This window comes from Pan paniscus, chromosome 9, assembly GCF_029289425.2.
Source record: "Pan paniscus chromosome 9, NHGRI_mPanPan1-v2.0_pri, whole genome shotgun sequence".
NCBI classification, from domain to species: domain Eukaryota; kingdom Metazoa; phylum Chordata; class Mammalia; order Primates; family Hominidae; genus Pan; species Pan paniscus.
In genome coordinates this window covers 14,643,882-14,665,207 of record NC_073258.2, presented here as the reverse complement: position 1 = coordinate 14,665,207, position 21,326 = coordinate 14,643,882, and the positions used below count along the sequence as shown (strand labels likewise).

At 47.6% G+C, this 21,326-nt stretch overlaps 1 protein-coding gene across 20 annotated transcripts in view; it reads right to left on the bottom strand.

The window, feature by feature from the left end:
* The window catches only part of MICAL2 (microtubule associated monooxygenase, calponin and LIM domain containing 2), a 270,478-nt gene that overhangs the window by 142,399 nt on the left and 106,753 nt on the right, over positions 1 to 21,326 (bottom strand). For all 20 annotated transcript variants that reach the window (XR_008954575.2, XR_008954578.2, XR_003029112.4 and 17 more), the window contains 5 exons: positions 14,954 to 15,161; positions 11,271 to 11,387; positions 9,812 to 9,913; positions 5,995 to 6,150; positions 3,061 to 3,161 (listed from right to left, as the gene is read on the bottom strand). Coding sequence is in view for 14 of the 20 variants with exons in the window: in XM_055094133.2 (XP_054950108.1) it covers positions 3,061 to 3,161; positions 5,995 to 6,150; positions 9,812 to 9,913; positions 11,271 to 11,387; positions 14,954 to 15,161 (684 nt within the window). In the remaining 6 variants the exon portion in view is untranslated. The remainder of the gene's footprint in view (positions 1 to 3,060; positions 3,162 to 5,994; positions 6,151 to 9,811; positions 9,914 to 11,270; positions 11,388 to 14,953; positions 15,162 to 21,326) is intronic.

Below are 21,326 nucleotides of genomic sequence, written 5' to 3'. Positions count from 1 at the left end.
CCCTGAGCTGCGAGGACTGGAATATCCATCCTGGAGGGACACTAGCAATGAAACACAGGATGTGAGGATTGAAGAGAGCTGGCAAGTTTAGTGTATCCCCAGAGTCCAAGCTGCTCACCGTGTGGCTAAAGAAACTAAAAGACCACCTTTCTCAAAGGTGACACAAAAAGTACAGACACCTGGAGTGGGAGGGGACCAGTGTGTAACATGAACACAGGCTTTGGGGCCAGTGAGAGCAATGGGTCAAAGTCCACCTCTGCTGTTTACTAACTAAATCTGGGCCAGTTATTTAACTTCTCAGAGTCTCCACTCTCTCATCTGTAAAAAGGGAATATCAAAACCTACTTCACAGAGCCACGTGAGAAGATGGAATGAGTGTACACAGGAAATCCCTAGCCCCATGTGGGAAGTGACTGACGAATGGGAATTCCTGTCCCCTGTAATTCATGCTGGCTCCAGATATGGCTTATGATGAAGTATATCCTGGACCCAGCCAAGGCACCCTCAATTACAAAGGGCTTGACAATCACAGAGTGCCGCGTTTACAGCCAGAGTGACCACTGCCTCAATTTTCTGAGTAGCCATGATTTCAAATACCCTGTTCTGGAAACTCATATTTCCCCCATCCAAACCAAACCACCCAAATTGCATCCAGCACTGGTCCAAGAGCTCTTTGTCAGGCCCCAGTGTCCAGGATGGAATTCCTGTTATTTGATTTCCTTTCTGATCCCTGTTTCCGCGGTCACATGATCACTTCTCTCTCCGAAGGCGTGGAGGTGAGATGGGGGAAGAGAGAAGGGAGAGGTCTCAAACACCCCCCCGTCAAAACATGCCCCAAGCATCCCTAAGATGGAGTGGGTGACATTACACAATGAAGACAGTGCCTGGCGTGGACACCTCATGCAGGAGAGTGGGGACCTAGCAAAGGGAAGACACTAGGCTAGAGCTGGCTGGAAGCCTAATGGCCTAGGGCTGCTGTGGAGTCTCTTAGCGGCTGGAGGGTCCCAGATGAGTGGGGGGATGGAAGAAGGAGCAAAACCATAGGGAGCAGATGAGGACAAGGACAGGAGGACAGAATCCCAGCCCACACACGTATGGGCCAGCAGAGGCAGGGGCCCAGGGATGCTCTGGGATGGGACATCCTCCCTGTGGGGAAGAGAAGATGGACACAGCTGAGAGCCCAGAGGCACGGCTGCTTGAAGAGAAACTTTACTCTTCCTTCGGTAGCCATGGAAAGAAGCCCAGAGATCAGCTGGAATCAATGGGGAAGCAGGAAAACCTCTGGTCCAGAGGTCAGTCATTCATTCAACAAACATTTACTTGGCACCTTGTGTGGCTATAGGAAGATACGGATCCATGTAGGGAGAGGAAAACAGAAAACTTGCCATTCCTCCAGGGAGCAAGAGAACAATGTAAATTTAAGCGGCTCAGGGAAGATGGGTTGGGAACTTGGCTGGACACCTGGACGCTCAGGCTATAGCTCTTGTTCCAATCAGGTGTCCAGCCTGTGGCCTCCAATTTCTTTCCCATCTTTTACCTTGAGGCTCCTCAGCACCAGCTCAGGAGCTGCTCCCAGGGGCCTCTGAAGGAGAAAGAAAGGCCTTGGTGAAGACAAGCATGGGCCTGGAGGGGCTTTGACAACCGCCAGGGAAGCGAGTTGCCATGAGCAAACACCTGGGATGACCTGAGGGTGACCTTAGCATCCCAGGAGGCCAGGGTGCTCTGCAAAACACAAAACCCATCAAGCTTTGCCTGCCTGCCTAACCTCTCCTCTGCAAAGCTGCCCGCTACCCCTACACTCCTGCACCCCCCCAGTTTCAGACTAAGGCGGCAACTTCAGGAGGCAACTTCTGTGAGGCAGAGGGAAGAAGGGGATGCCACCACTCCCAGACTGACAGTCAGCAGTGGGACACTGCTGAAGCCCATCGCCCACCCATCTGCTGGCGTGCTCAGCCCACTTCACCAAGCCCGTATTCACAGCCTCCATCTACAACTCAGGCTCTCAGCAAAGACCTGAGCTGAAGTGGAGAAGGCCCACGGGGTGGCTGGGTTACTAATGCCACCCAGACGGCTGCCAGCACACGCAGGAAAGAAGATAGCTGCATTCTTCTCTGACAAGCAGCAATGAATGGCCACCGTGCTGCCTGGGCTCCAGGCTGACACCCAGACAGCAGGCTGAACTTGGGCAGTGTGATCCTTATCTTGAGGTTGCAGCAGCAGCAGTGACAGTGGCAGCAACAACAGGGGCTCTGGAAGGGTTGTACACCTGTCCGAAGAAGCTTCCAGTCAGGGGCCACTACTCCATGTTTCTTCCCTCCAACCCTGCTCCGTGCTTAAGCATGAAGTCGCAAGGCCACGAAGCAGAGGCCAGGAAGCCAGCAGGACAAAAAAGCCAGTGTGCAAACAAGGCTGAGAAGTTACAGAGGGAATCTACAAACCCATCCTCTGCCGGGCACTGTGCCAGGTGCTCTATATATATCTTCTATTTGCTCCTTCCAAGAACCCTTTCAGGCAGAAACTATCATTCCTATTTTGTAGATAAGAAGACTGAGGTTCAGGAAGGAAACACAGTTTGCCCACAGTCTGGAGGAGGTATGTGGCAGAGTCAAGATGCAGATCGAGTCTTTTTGACTGCATGAATAATGAAATTCCCCCACACTGTGACAAGGCTCCACAGCATGAAATTCACAAGTCAAAGGATGCCTATGTCTCATTAGGACAAGGAGCCCCCATCTGCCTCCAAATGACATGTGACCTCCCAGAGAAGAGGCAAGGCTGGATGAGACTTGGGAAGGAAAAGACTCAGTTGATCCACATTAACACCTGGTAAAGGTCTCACAGCAGCACACGCCCCTCTGCAGAAAATTCTCTGTGCATATTGGCGTGGGCTCCTTTATCCAACACTCATGTAACACCAAGAAAAAGAAGGGTGTAAGCTGGTGGCACCTTCCCCCCTCCTCCCCTCGCTCAGTTTCTGGCAGGACGACATCTGCCTTCACACCTGCTGATGTCACCAGCCCAGGTCGCGAAGTCGGGAAATCGCGGCCAAGAGGTACGTACGTTAATGATGACACCTTTGTCGAGCAGGCTCTGCTTCTTGGCTGTCATTACAAAATAGTGGGTGCAGTCCTTGTAGTAAACAATGTTCTCAAGATCTATGCCTGAAAAGAGAAGCATTCACAAGCTCAGTGTTACTTCCTCGGCACCAACTGTGTGCCAGGAACTGTACTTTGCCTCACTATTGGTCTTGTTATTTATCTGCAGAATATTCATGTTAGACCAGTTTTTAAGGCACACAAGGCTGGCAAAGATAAAACAGAGTGCCAGAATCTACCCAAGTCAAAGCAGCTAGCTTCTATAGTTCTATAGCGGCATTATTCCTGTTAAAACTCACAATGTCTGTAGGGGTTGTGGGCCAGTATTTGTAAGTTAGAGCCGGGTAATTGTGCAGAAAAGACAAGTGCCGGCCATGGCCACAGAAGCTCAGCAATGACAGGGCTGGGATTTGAACCCCAGCCCATCTAGCTCCAAGTCCTGTCCACTGTGCCCTCCATGTGCCCATAGTAGCATAGAGCTGTGGGAATTCTCCAATGACTATGCCAAGGAATATTTCTACTGTTTCCCGGCTTGTATGTGAAAACCCGAGTGCAGTGGTAGGAACAACTCAGGTTAGAAGGCTGGGCTGTATCTTTTTGTGCTTTCCACCAATCACAAGACATTTTACACACTAAGTTCCTGCATTTAAAACCACGCTGTGCAATGAGAGCTTAGCTCCACGGTTCTCAAAGGGAGGTCCCTGGCCAACAGCATCAGCATCACCTGAGGACATACTAGCAATGCAAATTATCAGGGCCCTTCTTCAGACTCACTGAATCAGAAACCCTGGGGATAGGGCCAGCATGCTGTGCTTTAACAAGCTCTAGGTGATGCCAATTCATACTCAAGTGTGAGGCTGACTGGCTTATTTGAAGGGAGAGAAAGGAACAGGCACATGGCGACATATCAGCACTTACACAAGGCGTGCTGGGTAACCATAGGAACACCTTTATTACGGTTAAATAGGAAACAGGCATCAATGCAGAGGGCCCCCAGGAGAATCAGGAAGGTCACGACTGTCACTGTCTGAGGGCACTGTTGTGAAACAATGGCCGAAGGTGACAACCACAGCAAAGTTTAAAGGAAGTTCACTGAAACGTGGAAAAACACACTCAATGTCCTGCTCTCATTTATATTGAGTGACTTAAGTATTTATTTTCTTGGTTTTTTAGGGGAAGGGAGGGTTGGAGGATTCTCAAAGCATTCAAAAGGACACCATATGCTGGCAGGAAATATTCAAGCTTTTAATGAAATAATGCAATGGAGGTGAAACTGAGAGGGTTGTGCAGTGAGCACATACCCTCCAGGCCAGTGAGAAGTACAATCTTGCTCAACAACTAATGCCATTCCTAGGAAATGATGTTAAAGAAATAATTTAACAGAAGCAGTGTTATCTGTAACAGTAAATAACTGGAAGGCCTAAATCAGAGGTCAGCAAGTTGTGTGTGTGTGTGTGTGTGTGTGTGTGTGTGTGTGTGTGTGTGTGATGGACAAGCTAGGAAATATTTCTGGCCTGTGGGCCCTATGGTCTCTTTCATGACCTCTCATGGTGGAAGCAGCCATCAACAGTTATGTAAAGAAATGGACATGGCTGGGCGACAATCAGCTTTTATTTATGGATGCTGAAATTTGAATTTTAAATAAACTTCATGTGTCATAAAATATTCTGATTGTTTTATTCAGCCTATATATAAAACCATTCTTAGCTCGAAGGCAGTATAGAACCATGTGGCCAGCCATAGTTTGCTAATCCCTGGTTTCAATGCTTAGGCAGTGACAATACATCAATTTGATGAGATATTCCACAGCCCCTAAAAGTCACCACCAGAAGGATGATGTTTGGAATGTGACACTGAATGAGAAAAGCTGACTAAAGAGTGTGGACACTGCGATTTAAGCTACAGTCACATAACAAGCAAGCACGCTGGTGGAAAATTACAGAAAAGGAGTAGGTGAGTCTGAAGACTATTCTCGTGTGGGGCGGTCAGATTGCGGATGATTTATTTTCCATATACAGATTTTATTTAACATTGTTGTTACATTGCTTTTCAAGGAGAAATCTGTGTTTTTAATCAGGTTAAAAAGAAAGGAAAAGTATCTGGAATTTACTTAATTGGAGACAGGTGACTCGTCCCCTTTCCCCTCACCCTGTTTTTCTCTGCCGTCCCTATTACCACCTGATGAGTCACTGGTTTATTTGTGTATTGACTGTCTATTCTCGTAGAATATAAGCCCAGGAGGGACGGATTTTGTTTTGCTCACTGCTCATTCTCAAGCCCTAGAACAGCATCTGGCACATAGTAGGCATTCAATAAATATTGAGTGAATGAATCAATACCTCCTATCCTCTAGGCCCATGGCTGGGTGACAACTGATGCCAGTATAGGTTATGTTCCTGAGCATATCCAGATGTCCCTCTTGGGGAAGGGCAGTGCTGTATTGCACAAAATCACCTGGGAACCTTTAGGAACCATCCATAGGTGACTGGCTCCCTCCTTAGCATTCCCTAAATATCATGCTGACCTCAGGTGCAGTGCTGGCCACCTGCCTTAGGATGGTTTATACAGATATCCCTTACTGGACAGGGAGCCACTGTGGGAAGGATCGTGTCAACCTCCACTTTTTACCTAACACTGAGAATTGGCATGTAATGAGCACTCAGCAAATGTCCACTATCTCCTTTCATGTACAACATCCAGAACATTCCCTCAAGAATCTCTCTTGTCCCAGAAGAAATCCTGTCTGTATTCACTATCCTAGGGAAAATCGTTGCTTCCACTCTATCAGAGTGAGTCCCTCGAGGCCCAAGAGCCCAGAAAGCCAGCACACGCCTCTGCACACTTTAGAAACTGCAAACTTTAGATCTTGGTCTGGTTGGGAGAAAGGTGAAGGTCCCACCTGTTTCTTCTTTAAGGTCCTGAAAAAATTTCTGATTGAAGATGAAAGCCACACCACTAATCTCTTCCACCTTGGCTTCCGCTGTGCTGTTTCTGTTTATGAAGTTGGCGGTGATGGCAATCGCCAGCTTCCCACGGAATTCTTTTCTTCTGAATCCTGCATGAGGAGAAACGAAAAAGTGGGTCTATCTTCTGGACTTGGTGTGAAAACTGAAAATGATTATTGGGAGAGCTGTTCCCAGATGCCTCCCAGGCCAGTGAAACCAGGATTCTGGATCTCTAGTGGACAGGAGCGGGCAGAAATACTGAGGTTTGCTCCCAAGCCTTTTAAAAGTCAGTGAGACTGTCCGTTTCTAAAATCTATAGGACCTGGTTAGGCTTCAATAAACAAAAGGAAAAGCGATCCTTTCCAACAGGCAGTCACAGGGTGTACCCTTTTAAGGATGTGTCAGGCATCGTTGCTAGATATACTCATGAGAGACCCACATGCACTTTGAATTTATAGGATTAAAACTACTCTGTTAGCATTTCTCATGGTGCCACCGCTCCTGACCCCCTTGAAAAGTAGATTACATTGAATTCCTGCAGGACAGGGATTTTAACAAATTTTCTTTGTATCTCCAATTTTTTGGGTTGTATTATGTGCCTCTCCAACACACACACACAAATTCATGTGTTGAAATCCTAACCCCAGTACCTCAGTATGTGACTCTATTGGAAATAGCGTCATTGCAGGTGTAATTAGCCAAGATGAGGCCATACTGGAGTAGGGTGGGACCCAGCTTACTCCAATATGACTGGTGTCCTTTGAAAAGAGGAAAATAGTGCACCAGTTCCCAGTAACTGGCATTTAGTACATCTACAATGCATGTATAAATGAATAAATGGAATTCTAGCTCTCATTCGTTTTTTGTTTTGTTTTGTTTTTCAGACAGGGTCTCGCTCTGTTGCCCAGGCTGGAAAGCAGCGGTGCCAGTCATGGCTCACTGCAGCCTCGACCTCCCAGGGCCAAGCGATCCTCCCACCTCAGCCGGCAAGGAGCTGGGACAATATGTATGTGTCACCATGACTGCCTTATTTATTTATTTTTTAAGTGTTTGTGGAGACACAGTTTCATCATGTTGCCCAGGCTTAGCGCTCTAATTCTTGTTTTCAATGATTTACATTAAAATTGCTCTTGAATGGCAGTGCTATGGAGGATCAGAGCAGCTGGTGCAGGGTAAACTCACCTGACAGCAATAACTGAAGCGCACCTTTAGAAAGACCCTGTATGGCTGATGCACCTGAATGTGTGTTCTGAGCTGGGGAATCCAGGAGTGGCCAACCCCGAGACTTCTTCTTTGTCTATGAGGGACATTTGAGCTCCTGGCCCATCCCGTGGAACATGGACCATGCAGGGGGATCCAGGCCCTGAGTTCTGGGTTGGATGAAGGTTGCCAGGTGGAGGTTAAGAGGAGGGTGTTAAGTAAAAATGCTGAATAAACTGCATGCTGTTTGCAAGCAGTTGTGGTTTTCCTGCCCAGGTTGCCACCACTGGGCTGTTGTGCTGTCCAGCCCGCCGCCATTGGACCGTTTCTGTAGGGAAGCCGGGTCTCCTGTCCAACTCACTGCCACTGGACTCTCTCCCCTGTGAATCCCTAATAAAACCCCATGTCTATTTTGCTGGCTCTTGGTCTCTTCTTTGGCCTCTTGAACTTGGTACTTTCCCTATTGAGGTTAATAGGGGTTCCACACAACAGATGGTCACTTTTCAACAGTGTGTCTCCCTCCTAGTCCCCCATCTTGCTGTCATCTGACCTTTCCTGAGTGCCCCTGCCCCCAGGCATGCTGTGTACTTTGTGTAAGGCCAGGTGCCTGTCACACAGGTGCAGACCTCCAGACATAACCTTTCCTTAGCCACCTTTGGGAATGCCCCACATATCTGCTCACCATGTACTCCAGCCTCATGCTGATTCTCACTCATCTGTCAAAAATCCCTTTTAGTGACAACCTTGGGGTTTTTTTCTTTTTTTTTCTGAGATGGAGTCTTGCTCTGTCACCCAGCCTGGAGTGCAGTGGTGCGATCTTGGCTCACTGCAACCTCCACCTCCTGCGTTCAAGCGATTCTCCTGCCTCAGCCTCCCGAGCAGCTGGGACTACAGGTACGTGCCACCATGCCCGGCTAATTTTTTGTGTTTTTAGTAGAGACGGGGTTTCACCGTGTTAGCCAGGATGGTCTCGATCTCCTGACCTCAGGTGATCCGCCCACCTCAGCCTCCCAAAGTGCTGGGATTACAGGTGTGAGCCACCACGCCTGGCCAACAACCTTGGGTTTCCATTCAATAGTCCTCTTTTAAGTTGTCCTTCATTAGACCTTTGTCAAAAGGGTCAGAAATGGCCATTATTCTCATCTAGCATTTCTTAGCTGGAGGTGATTTTGTTCCCAGGGGCCACTTGGCGATGTGTGGAGACATATTTGGTTGTCGCACCTGGGGGTGCTGCCAGTGTCTGGGGGGCCAGAGGCCAGGGATACTGCTAAACACCCTACAATGCACAGGGCAGTCTCTGTGACAAAGAATGGTGTGGCCCCAAACGTCTGCAGTGTTTATACTAAGAAGCCCTGCTCTAGTTTACCCATTTGGCCTTGAGTGGCTCAAATGGCTCCATCACTCTCCACCCTTCTTTCCATGTTCAAGAAATGCCCAACTATACTCAAGCTGAAAATGTGTCCTGGATTCTCAAATATTCTAACTTACACTTTTACCAAGTGTAAAATTCCAACAGTACTACATCCAAGTTGGCAGCTTAAACATTCCCTGTCAGATATTGATGACCTATGGTTGGCGAGGTGGGTATGGAAAGGGAAAAGGGAGTGGCAAACAGCCCCAGTTATGTGGCAGATGGGAAGGTCCTGAGCCAGGCGGCCCACAGATCCTGAGTTTTCTAAGATTAGCCCTGTTCCAGGGAGCATGTCCCATCCTCAGAGTGACGTATCCTCTCAGTCAGGCATCTGCAGCCTGTGGCTCTTGAGGGGGCAGGCTCAAAAAGCAGAACTGCCCTATTTGGGGCCATGTTGTTTATAACCCATGGTCTCAATTTAGCATGGTTAATATCAATGAGTACAGCCTGTGGATGGATCAGTCTTGGTGTTGAGGTGGAGGGGACGGAAGCATTTTCTGGCAATGGGGTTTCTCTCACAAACTGACAGGATCTTACCCCACGAAAGATACTATGCTTCAGCTTTAGAACTCAGAGAAGTGTGGCCTTTGTACCTTGACAGTTTGGCAAGACATACCTGCCTGCCCAGCAGTGGGTGTGCTTAAAAGTTACAAAAAGAGGTGAGTTCCTCCTTCAAGTATAAATAATATTACACTTGAAAGTAAGCGAATACCATTAATAGTATTATAAAAATGTTTATCTTAGCTGAAGTAAGTATGAAAGTGCTCGGCACCATGGCTCACACACCAGGAGGTGCTCAATAATGGATGTTCATTTTTCCCCCATGACACTTTATCTTTATAAAGCATTTTCACATACCAGTCCTTTCCCAGCCCGCATAACAACACTTTGAAAGGGTTCTGTGATCCACATCTTACAGTTGAGAAAACCGAGGTTCAGACGGAATGAGATGGCTGTCCCCTGAACTGCCCACCCCACAGGTGGATGGGCTGTTCTACCTCAAGAGGGACAGGATGGTCTGCCCTCCTATCAAGACCTCCATCCAGCTCTGGCATCTGCATCTTGCCCACTTTCTCCAACTCTTCCCCAATGTACCCTCTCCCATTCCCATCCCCCCATTCCCATCCCCCCATTCCCACACCAAGAAGAAGAGTCTTCACCTTCCAGGGTGTTCCTGCGGCCATCGGCACCAATGATGACGTCAAACTCAAACTCCGACAGAGAATGGTCTGTAGGGAGAAATTCTGCCCGCCAGCCAATTTCTACCAGGACAGAGAAATGAGATGAGTTGGCAGAGAGAGGTGGGAAGAGAATGATTATACCCCCCGTGTGGTGGCTATGAGAAATGGACAGTGCAGCCAGGTCTGTGTATCACAGAGAGAGCCTCCAGGGGAAAGGCTAGAGCAGTCCAGATTCACTCTCTAATCTGGTGTCCTCTGACCTGAGTGTCAGTTCAATCCAGGATGAAGTAAACCAGCAACACCAACTCCATGCCTGGTTTTGTTGGCCTCCGCTAGGAGTCTATCCTCAATGCTCCATAAACTACTCTCATTTGCACCTTATCATTCTCAACAAAGTCCACCATCTTCTCTTCACCTTCTCCCACATCCTTCAGTGCCTCTCATTGCTAAACAGACCCAAAAGGATATGTAGGGTGTAAGGAAACCACTTTTAATTTCTATTGTATGCTCAAAATGTTCTGTTGTACACTACACTGTCTTTTATTTAAAAAAAAAAATTCAGGTGAAGCCTGGATAATTAAGATTTAATGTCCACCAGAGGTCTGGAAAAGGTTAAGAGTACACAGTCTCTGAATGCCAAACAGTGAATGCTGTCCTGCTCCAAAAGCTAGCTAAAGCCTCCCCTAAATTCTCAAATAATCTGGGCAGAGGACAGGAGAAATCAGAAATGTACCCTAAGCAGGAAACCACAAGGTCTCTGACACTAAGCTGGTCCCAAACTCAAAGCCCTTCCCAGGCGGTAGATACTTTTAATAATAAGTAAGATGCAGAGGCATCCTGAATAAACTCTCTGACCATGGTGTGTGTAAGGGATAAGAATTTAAACAAACATGCTAAAAGGAAAAAAGAGAAACATTATGATATGCCTATACGGGCAAATATCATAGTTTATAAATGATACCTCAACATGGTTAAGAGTATTATATACCAAATAACATCTTGAACCTTATTTCACAGTTGCTCTAGAAGCTTCACTTTACTGGATTTTAAAATGTGCCATGGGTACAAGTACAACCACATCTATGTGTTAAACACACACACAGCTTGAAGAACACGTGAATGAACCTTACCAAACAACCAAATCTATGTCTTCTGTCCTATTTATTGATTAGATTTCCTTTGCCAAAGTAGCAACCCCTTGGGACAGGGTAACCAAATTATAGGTTTAATGGCTTAATCATAAATCCCCTTGGAGCCAAACAGCAAACCTAAAGTCATAGCAATGGTAAAAAAAAACAGTAAAATACCCTTCAGTGGCGTTATGCCAACCAGCTCCCAGTAAGAATAACTCCTACAGAAACACCCTTTGGAAGCAGCAAGTGGAATTTCTATTTTGTAGTATCTGCTTTCTAGGCAGAAAAAGAAAATTATACTGTACTTTGATTTTCTTGATCTTCAGGAGGCTCTAGAACCTTCACGAACTCCACATTCACATGGATTTCAACTCCCAGCATCAGGGCCACCTTGAATAGGATGAGCTGTAGTTGGCGAATACCTGTCAGGCAGGAAGGAGAGAGGAACTGTCACAGCAATGCCTGAACACCACCTATATGCAGAATGCTACATAATCACTGCCGCTCAGTGACCTTTGAGCACAGCAGTATACCAACAATGATCATTACTGAGCGGGATTATGCACCAAGAGCTCTGTGTTTTCTCATCTAACTCTTACAGTGGCCCTTTGGAATCGTTATTATTCTCATTCTGTAGATGAGAAATTGAGGCTTAACAAAGTTAAATGACTTGCTCAAGGCGACACAGAGCAAAGCTAGAACATGGACCCACATCTGTCTGATTTCTAGACCCTGTTCTAGCTGCTAGATGATGCTGTAACAAGGGAAGCTCTGTCTTTCCAGCCTCCTTCCCCAGCTGGGCTCTGGGTTTGATGAAATGAAGAGTAAAGGGCCTCAGTGAAGACCGTGATCAGTGACTCATTACATGGGGCCTATGCCTCAGCTCTTAGACATCCAGTGGTGAGGAGTGGGTAGGAAATTTTCCCCACAAAGCTGGGTCATGGTTCCCCATCTCTTACCCACACTTCAAAACTCCCCTAGTGAGTGGAATCTCATTTCTGTTTTGTCTCCTGCCATTCAGCACAAATGGGTATGCCTCCAAATACTTTTCTGTAGAGTGAGAAGTTTTAAATTTTCTGTGGGCCCTTCTGTATTTGGTGGGTTTGATTTACTTAGTATTTATTGAGCATCTATACTGTGTCAGGTGCCATGCTAGGCACAGGAGATACAGAACACACCCTCTAATGGAGGGAAGAGAGGTAAACAGAATGGGGCAAGACATGGTGGTTGGGGGAGGGTGGTGGTGGTAGAACAGGGCCTTAGTGGGGGTCCTGGAAGCCAAGAGAGGAGGGACCAAGAATATCAAATCCCACAGAGAGAGGAAGGGCTGTGAAGGTGACAAGAGCCCAATGAACTTGGGGGTTTGGGAGCTTTTGGAGACACTGCTGAAAATCTCTTTAGCACACAGGTGGGGAAGACAGCAGACTGCGACGTTAGAAGGTTTGAATGGAAAGCATGGACCAAGTCTATGCCCTTCTTTCTAGAATAAATATCTTACGGCAAGGAAAAGTGGCAGGGCAACAACAGGGCTGGAGGGCTGGCACGAGGGGAGGAGCAGGAAGACTCAGTGATGGGGCAGGTAGAAAGGAAGGAAGGAAGCCAGAGGGATTGGAATTGGAAAGGAGGCACAAGCTGTGATCTGGCATGAGACATGAGGAAGGAAAGGGTGCTGGGGCAGCAGGGGAGAAAAGCGGGCCTAGAACAGGAACACAGGAGGGAGGCCATCTGCTAGGAACGAGGTCACCGTGCTGGAGGTTTGGAATGGCCACAGTGGGAACTGGAGGAGGAAATTAACACAGACATGGAGAACTGCTGAGCAGTGCTGAGTATGATGGTGCAGCTGAGGCTAGAGATGTGGCTGGGGTGATCCAAAGCCAATCAGCTTAAAGAGCCCAATCCACCTCCTGCCATGAACCACCCTGCCAGGGGAGACCTGGCCTTTCCTTATAGTCCTGAGGTTCCTATTCAGTATGGTTCCAGCACACAGTAGGCGCTCAATAAATTCTCCTTGCCTCCTTTCTCACAAGTACTGGAGCTACCCTTGACAATGATCATTCTGACCATCTCGATGTTATTTCTAGAGTCCCACCGGCACTACGGCACGCTGCAGGATTTCCAAGGACTAGGGGTTAAACGAAAGCCCCGTCAATGAGGGCAGAGAAGGGCTCCTGGCCAGGAAGCCAGCCCAACCAGCCCAGGGCCCCACAAGGCATCCTGGTACCCAGTTCTGCCCCCCAAGAGAACTTGATGACAAAGTGGTGCTCAATACAGTGGTTCTAAATTGGTAACCGACATACATTCTTCCATAGGTGGGAGAGCACATCTTGAAAGCTGACACTGCAGCTTTCTGAGTAAATCCAAATTTCCACTGGACTCCTGGAATTTTCTCATCTCAAAGTGTGAATAAACTCTGGGGGCACAGCTGGTAAATTCTCCTGTGTCTGAATAAATTATAACCTATGTGACTGATAATTCTCTCCAGTTGTTCCCGCCCAAGCCTCATTCCTTTTTCCCATCAATTCTTGTCCTCATAAGAACATGGCTCTCAGGGCCCTCCTCCCACCTACCCCTACAGAGAAAGCAGCTCTGGATTCTGAAGTCTGGGGACGATGGCTGCTTCTTGCTCACTGTACAGCATGGGATGCAATGTGTTTTCCTGAGCACTTACTATGTGATAGGCATAGTGCTAAGCACATTATAAACTTGACCTCATTTAATCTTCTCAGCAATTCTAGGAGACAGAAATTAATCACACTTTACAGGAGATAAAATTGAGGCTTGAAGAGGGTAAGGGATTTGCCCCAAGCCAGACAGAAATGGAAGAGACATATTTTGGACCCAAATCTGTTCAAACTCTTGAGCTTTCCCCATAGTGTTAACCTCCCTTTCATGGGTCACTATTGCTATACAATCATCCCTGAGTATATGCTGGAGATTGGTTCCAGAACCCCGGAGTATGCCAAAATCCATGCATACTTAAGTCCTGCAGTTGGCCCTGTGGAATTCAAGTATACAAAAAGTCAGCTTTCTATATAGGTAGGTTTTACATCCTGCAGGTGTTTGGTTGAAAAAAACCATGTATAAGTGGACCCTTGCAGTTCAAACCTGTGTTGTTCAAGCGTCAACTGCATATAAAACAGCTAAAGACCTCCCTACTGCAAAGCTGCAGGAAGGAAGGCTGCCTTTCCCAAAACCTGTCTGCACAGACCTAGCCCAGAGAGCTCCAGGCTTGAGGAACATCAGAGCAGAAGGGCCTCAGCACTCGTCTCTCCCTATATAAGCATTCAGGGATGCCCAGGACCTGAAGTCCACATTCTCTATTTTCCTTCCTATTCTGGTTGAAGTCCCATCATGATGTTCTCTCTCTTTTTAAAGCTCATATTTTTAAAACTTTGGTATGGGATCCATCAGGAAACAAGGATCCAATTATTTCTTTCCTCTGCTCTAAAACCTGCCATGGCTCCCCAGCAACACCAGCACAATGCACAATGTCCAAACTCCTTTGTATGGAAGGTCTTGACTATCTGGCCCATTAATGGTTTTGTGTGGCCCCTTCCTCCAAATTCCTTAAGCAAGTGTGACTAACCCTGTTGAAGCACATTACCACCAACAAAATCTCAATGCGCTCCATCAGGGTGCAGACTATGCTATTTACCTCTGCCTCTGTTTCTCTGTTTCACTCAATCATCCAACAGATGTTTATCAAGCATCTGCTATGAGTCAAGCACTCTTTCATGTCCTGGAGATAGACTGGTGATTAAGGCATGCTGCAATCCCTGACCTCATGGTGCTTACAGTCCACTGGGGGATAACCCAGGGCCCAGAACAAGGCACAAAGCAGGCCTTTTACTAGTTGTCTGTTAGTCTGATATATGGTGCCCCCAGGGACTAAGATGGAACAAGCTGGGGACTCCTAGACCTGGAGAGATATGTCCCACCCAGGGTCAGTCCCCTCCCTTCATGGGATATCACCATAGACTCCACTCACTGATGTGGTCGATGGAGCCAGCACAGAACTTCCCATAGAACTTCTTGGCTCCCAGGCCCCGAAGGTCATGGATGGTGAAAGGCCAGAGGTGTAGCACGTTGTTCCGGGAGAAGGAGTCCCTCTTCTCCACCACGACCACTTTGGCTCCCAGGTAGGCAAGTTCAATGGCAGTGCGCAAGCCACAGGGTCCTCCCCCAACTATGAGACACTGCAGAGGTGAGAGAGGAGAGAGACTCTTGGTAACCTCTAGCATCACAGACACGAACCCCCAGTCAGCAGGAAAACTGAAGCGCAAATCCCACTCTTCCTGAACCAACCAGCAAGCGCAAGCTGTGTACCTGTTAGGGCCTGTCATTCATCCACCCAATGTACCTTACCTGTGGGCCTACCACGCACCAGCCACTGCACCAAGCCCTGTGAGGAGTGCAGAGGTAAAGGGACTTGGCGAGGAGGCACAGTAAGATGCACATGAACTTCAGAGTCAAAGTGAACTGGGTTTAAGTCTCAGCTCCAGCATTTGACCACTTAGTTTCCTTATCTGTGTGGGTCTACTACTCTCCTCATAAGGTTATTGTAAATAAGATCACTTTTAAAAAGCATATGGTACATCTTTGTGGTCTTGAATTAGGTAATAGTGTCTTAGATATAACAGGAAAAGCACAAACAACTAAAGAAAAAATTAATAAATGAGACTTCAAAATTAAAACTTGGTGCTTCCAAGACCACCATGAAGAAAGTGAAAAGACAACCACACAGAAGGGAGAAAATAGTTGCACATCATATATCTGATATGGGACCTGTATCCAAAACAGATAAAGGATGTTCACAACTCAATAATAAAAATACAAATAGCCCCACTAAAGACTGGGCAAAGGGATTTTAGTAGACCTTTCTTCAGAGAAGATATACAAATGGTCACTAAGTACATGAAAAGATGCTCAACCCCATTTGCCTTCAGGGAAATGCAAATTAAAGCCACAGGGAGAAATCACTTCACACCCACTAGGACGGCTGTGATAAAAAAGAGAACGGCAAGTGTGGTGAGGATATGGAAAAACTGAAACCCTCATACATTGCTGGTGGGAAAATAAATTGGTGCAGATACATGAAAACAGCGTGGCCATTCCTCCAAAAGTTAAACATAGAGGTTTAAACCACAGGAGCTAGCAATTCTAGATATATATATCCAAAAGAAATGAAAACATGTTCACACAAAATCCTGTACGTGAATGTTCATGGCGGCATCATTCACAATAGCCCCAAAGTAAAAGCAACCTAAATGGCCACCACTGATGAAGAAACCAAATGTGGTATATCCACACCATGGAATATTATTCAGCCATGAAAAGGAAACAAATTCTAATACATGAATGAACCTTAAAAACACTGTGCTAAGTGAAAGAAACTAGATACAAAAGGACACATATTGTATTTCGTTTATATGAAATGTCCAGAATAGGCAAATCCATGAGACAAAAGTGGATTAGTGATTGCCAGGAAATGGGGGAGGGAGAATTGGGGAATGACCGCTAATGGATACAGGTTATATTTTTGGGAGGTTCTGGAATTAGATAATGGTGATGTTGCACAACTTTGTAAATTTACTAAAACCACTGAATTGTGTACTATAAGAGGGTAAATGTGAATTATGTCATAATTTTAAAAAGCGCATGAGAAAAAAACATGGTACAGAGCTTGGCACGTACTGGTGTAAATGTTGTCATTCTTATTGCCTAGACCTAGGCCCTGTCTTCTAGGAATTCTCAGGCTAGGGGTAAAATACCTAACTTATAAAATAAATCACTAGAACATCTTGTGGCTGGTCTTTTTCTGGAGCCCAGACGGAAAAGCTAATCCTGCCTGGTAGGTTGGAAAAGATTTTCACAGAGGAGAGTCTTTAAAATTATTACTTTGGCCTACATTTGTTGAACACTTACTGTGGGTTGAACGGTTTCAAGTGCTTTCTGTGTTTTAGCTCTTAATCCTCACAACAAATCTAAGGAACTATTACGGTGCCCCTTTCACAGATGGGGAAATTGAGGCACAAAGCAGCTGCTTAATTGGCTCATGCTTTTACAGATTGAAAGGGGGAGAGCTGGGATTCAAACCCAGGTAGTCTTATTCCAGAGCCCACCATGCTGGACTGCTTCTGGTTTGCCAGGAATAAAAAAGAAAAAAGAACATTTCAGCAGAGGTGACTGCCCTTTCAAAGAGAAAGAGAAAGAAGCTCAAGGTGGATGGAGAGAAGGATACTTTGGGAGAAGAGACGGGAAGGAGAGAAAAGAGATGAGAGTTGGTCTGCAGCCTAATGGTAAAAGCCTTCTTCTTCTTTTTTTTTTTTTTTTTTGAGACACAGTTTCACTCTTGTTGCCCAGGCTGGAGTGCAATGGCGTGATTTTGGCTCACCGCAACCTCTGCCTCCTGGGTTCAAGTGCTTCTCCTGCCTCAGCCTCCTGAGTAGCTGGGATTACAGGCATGTGCCACCATGCCTGGCTAACTTTTTTGTATTTTTAGTAGAGATGGGGTTTTTCCATGTTGGTCAGGCTGGTCTCGAACTCCCAACCTCAGGTGATCCGCCCGCCTTGGCCTCCCAGAGTGCTGGGATTACAGGCGTGAGCCACCGTGCCCGGCCGGTGAAAGTCTTAAGTGCCAAAGGCATATTTTATGGCCTTGGTCCTGTTGGCATTTGGGACATGTGGGCAGAAGTGACAAAACAGGATTCTGTACAAGTCCCACGCTCGGTCCTCAACGGACACTGCATGCTGGAAAAGACAAGGATACTTCCCCACAATGACCTAGGACAGCTACATTGAGCAAAAGCCTTTTCATTCACAGAAAATCTTACGAGGAACATCAATACTGTCTAAAACCAGAGGAAAATGGCAATACTCTGGCTGAAAGAATCAGAGGAAACTCTTTCCTAAGGCAGGAGTTTGCCTGGGGGATCTGACTACCCCCAGCAAGGCGTCAGGCAAGGGAATGTGCACCCACTCCTCACTGCTTGACATTGCAGAGGCATCTGGTAACTGCCCTTCTGCTTGAGATCAAACCTTATCTTAAAAAAACACATTCCCCTTCCTCTAGCAAACGTTCCATCATCCAGTTATCACTCAGCTGGGCCTGCAGGGTCCCAAAGGGACAGTGCAAACAAGCATATCAAGAGCTCCCACACCACAATCAGTGTGGCTTACTGGTTGGAACCTTCCAGAGAGTTTGTAGACACCTAATTAGGGGAAATGAAGTCACCGCTGAGATCCAGCTCGAGACTTCAGGGAGTGAGTGGGTGTGCAAGCCCACGTGCTTCCTCTCTGGATAGAGCCACCGGGAAAGAACCAAGCCCCGCTTCCCAAGCCCAGCACTGCTCTTTATCTCACTCCACAAACAGCTCCTTGGCTTGGACATAGCCAGACAATGACAGTCATTTCAAAGCACGACTCCAAGCCCCGACACTGGTGAGGTTTGCTTTGGGGTTAAGTCTGGATTCACTGCATTTCTTTGCAGTTAGTACATCTTTTCCTGTTTTGGAGCAGGGGTAGAAGGATGTGGGGTGAAGAGAGGCAGGAAAGAAGGAGGGGAGCCCCCTGCATCCTTCTGTCCACCAGGCCCGACCCAGCACTGCTCCCTGGACAAGGCAGGAGACCCCTTTCCCACCAGTCAGGGAGCTGCCATGCATTTTGCGCGCAAACAGTAGCTGGTGTACAGTTTCTGATTCTCTTGGCTAAACCTAAAATCCCATTGGCGAAAGCTCGGTTTTCCCACCATCCTGGGCCCCAGTACATATTTTGGGCCTGAAATTTCAGAGATGCCAGTCATACCGTAATCTAAACTCAAAGCAAATACCAACGGGCCTAATTATATAAAGGGAGAAAATTTGGTACAGATGTTATCAAGGCCAGAGAGACGGCTTGTTGGCAGGGGCCAAGTCAGGTCTTCTCTGAACGCACTTGTTGTGATTAATACGGGAACTCGGTGTTCTGACAAGAGGCCAAATACCATGGCAGCCACATGCCCGGGCAGAGGAGTGGGAGAGACGAGGACTTCCCCAGCATGGCCACTGTAGAAGCTCTGGATGCTGGATGTGGTCCAAACAGACCACAGATGCAAAGGGTTGTGATAACTCGACCCGAAGGAGCTCTTTCCTCAGACCCAGCTAGGCCTTATGTCCAAGGAAGGAAAGCTTTTCATTAAAACTCAATGAGATTTTGTGCTCCTGCCCCGTGCTCCCGTGAGCTCTGTCCTTTCTGCTTCCCCAGAACCAGCTCTGCGGGTCATATTGTCTGTGTCTAACCCACAGCCAGTCCAAGGGTTCCTCTAAGGCTGCCCCTGTCCTCTGTATTTCTGTGTGTTCAGAGCCCAGTACCAGGCCTGCTACTTAGGAGGCCTCAATAGACAGCTGATGAACTCTCCACACCCTCTCCACCCATCCAGTTCTGGCTCTCCATTCACAACTGGGATGTTTCAGTTCACACCAGTTGGGGGTTCACATTTGCAGATTTCCACCCAGACTTGGGGAGCCAGGGTCTGCCAGGGCCACCAGCATCATGGATGTCAGCATATCTGTGTGCTCAGGTGACATAAATTATTACCCAGTGGGGAGCAGGGCAGAACCAACACCTGCAGGAAATCCATTGTATAGATAAGCTCGGCGGTGTTCAGGCCTCCACGTTAGCACAGAGGAGAGACAAACGCCTCATGGAAAAATCAGCTCTTTATCAAGGGTCAGGATGGGGGGATGGTGACCAACTAGCCCACAGTCAGGACACAAGGACTGGGCGGCCCCAGCTCATGTGCGACTTCTGCTCCTCCCCAGGGGAACCTGCAAACACAACCCACTTCTTGACATGGTGCATCTTCCAGCCGCCCCTCTCACCAGCCTACAAGTGGGCAAGTGTGCTGGGGCTGTCAGGAGGGAGATGCTGAGGGGACCAAGTGCTAAGCCAGGGGTTAGCAGTCTGCAGGCTTCATTTCCACTTCCGAATCCCGCCCTTGTGTTCCTTGAGAGCTGTGTGTGCAGACACTGCAGCGAGGTCGAGTGCAGAAGCTAGCACTTGACCAGGTTGTGGCGTTCTCCAGCTGGCTTACCCACCCTGCACCTCACCTAGAAAGGACAGTTGTGAGACCTAACTGCACGGTGCCTGGCACATTCTATTTGCCAGGCACTGTCCTATTTGCTTTGTGTGTTTCATCCTTGCAACTACCCTATGAAAGTGTTATTATCATCCCCACTTTATAAGTGAGGTAACTAAGGCACTGAAAAGTTAAGCAACTTGCTCCAGGCACCCTTATTAACTCTCTTTTTGAGTAAAGAGGGTAAGAAATGTCTTTAAAGTCACATAACAAATAAGCTGTCAGATCTGGATTTTAACCCAGGTAGTATTGGTCTAAAGTCTATGCTCTTACCGGCTTGACTGACAGCGAAGCCCGACCTCAGTGGTGAGGTCAGGATGAAGTGAGAGGACTTGGCTCCTTCCCTGCATTGAACACACTGTGATCTCCTGAAAGGAGCTGGGGTTCAGACTGGGTTCACAGGGGCTCTGCAAGGAACAAGCAAGCCAGGTCCAGCCTGAGCTTCATGTGCTTCCGCAGGGTGGGAAATCATAGGCTGGACAGAGCTTGAGCCTGTGCAAGTCACACTGGCAGGTGCCACCACAGTGGGAGTTTGGGCTTGGATAGTGCAAGCCTCCTTTGGTGAGGGTGGCCCTGGCAGCAAGCTGGGCATGGGGGAGGTCATGCATGGTGCTGTCTCCCTGGTAGCCGCAGTCCTCCCAGCACACTGACCTGCAGGCCAGCTCCCCAGGGCAGTGCACTGGTGCCAGGGACGTGCCACCATACTTCCTGGTGTGGCTCTGCAGCCTCCCTGGCTCTCAGCTCCAGCCACTTATCTGAATCCAGGCAGGAAGCCCCTGGCTGTTACTGGTTTACCGTGAATAAGAACAGCTTGATTCAGAATCGCAGGATGGAGAGTTTTCAAATTCAAGGTGCCACCCACCTGCCAGAATGTGTGTGTTGGGGGAGGGCTTGCAATAGGGACCTGGCTGCACAGCCTCACCCCTGCAGGGCAGTGCTGGGGTTTACTCATGAGAGATGGGGTTAACACTTACTGCCTGCTTATAATGTATAAGAACTGTGCTAAGCATGTTTTAAGAAATGCATCTCACTTGATTCTTACAATAACCCTGAATTAGGCATATTCATCATCATTTGGCACATAGGAAACTGGAGCTCAGGAAGGTTAAATGACATAGCCGTGGTAACAGAACCAGGGTGAAAACCTAACCTCTGATTCCAGGGTACATGCTCAAAATCACCTGAGGTTCTAGCTGTGGAGGAATCTCTGAGAGGGGGTTGGCCAGTAGGGGCTCCCCAGGGGAAC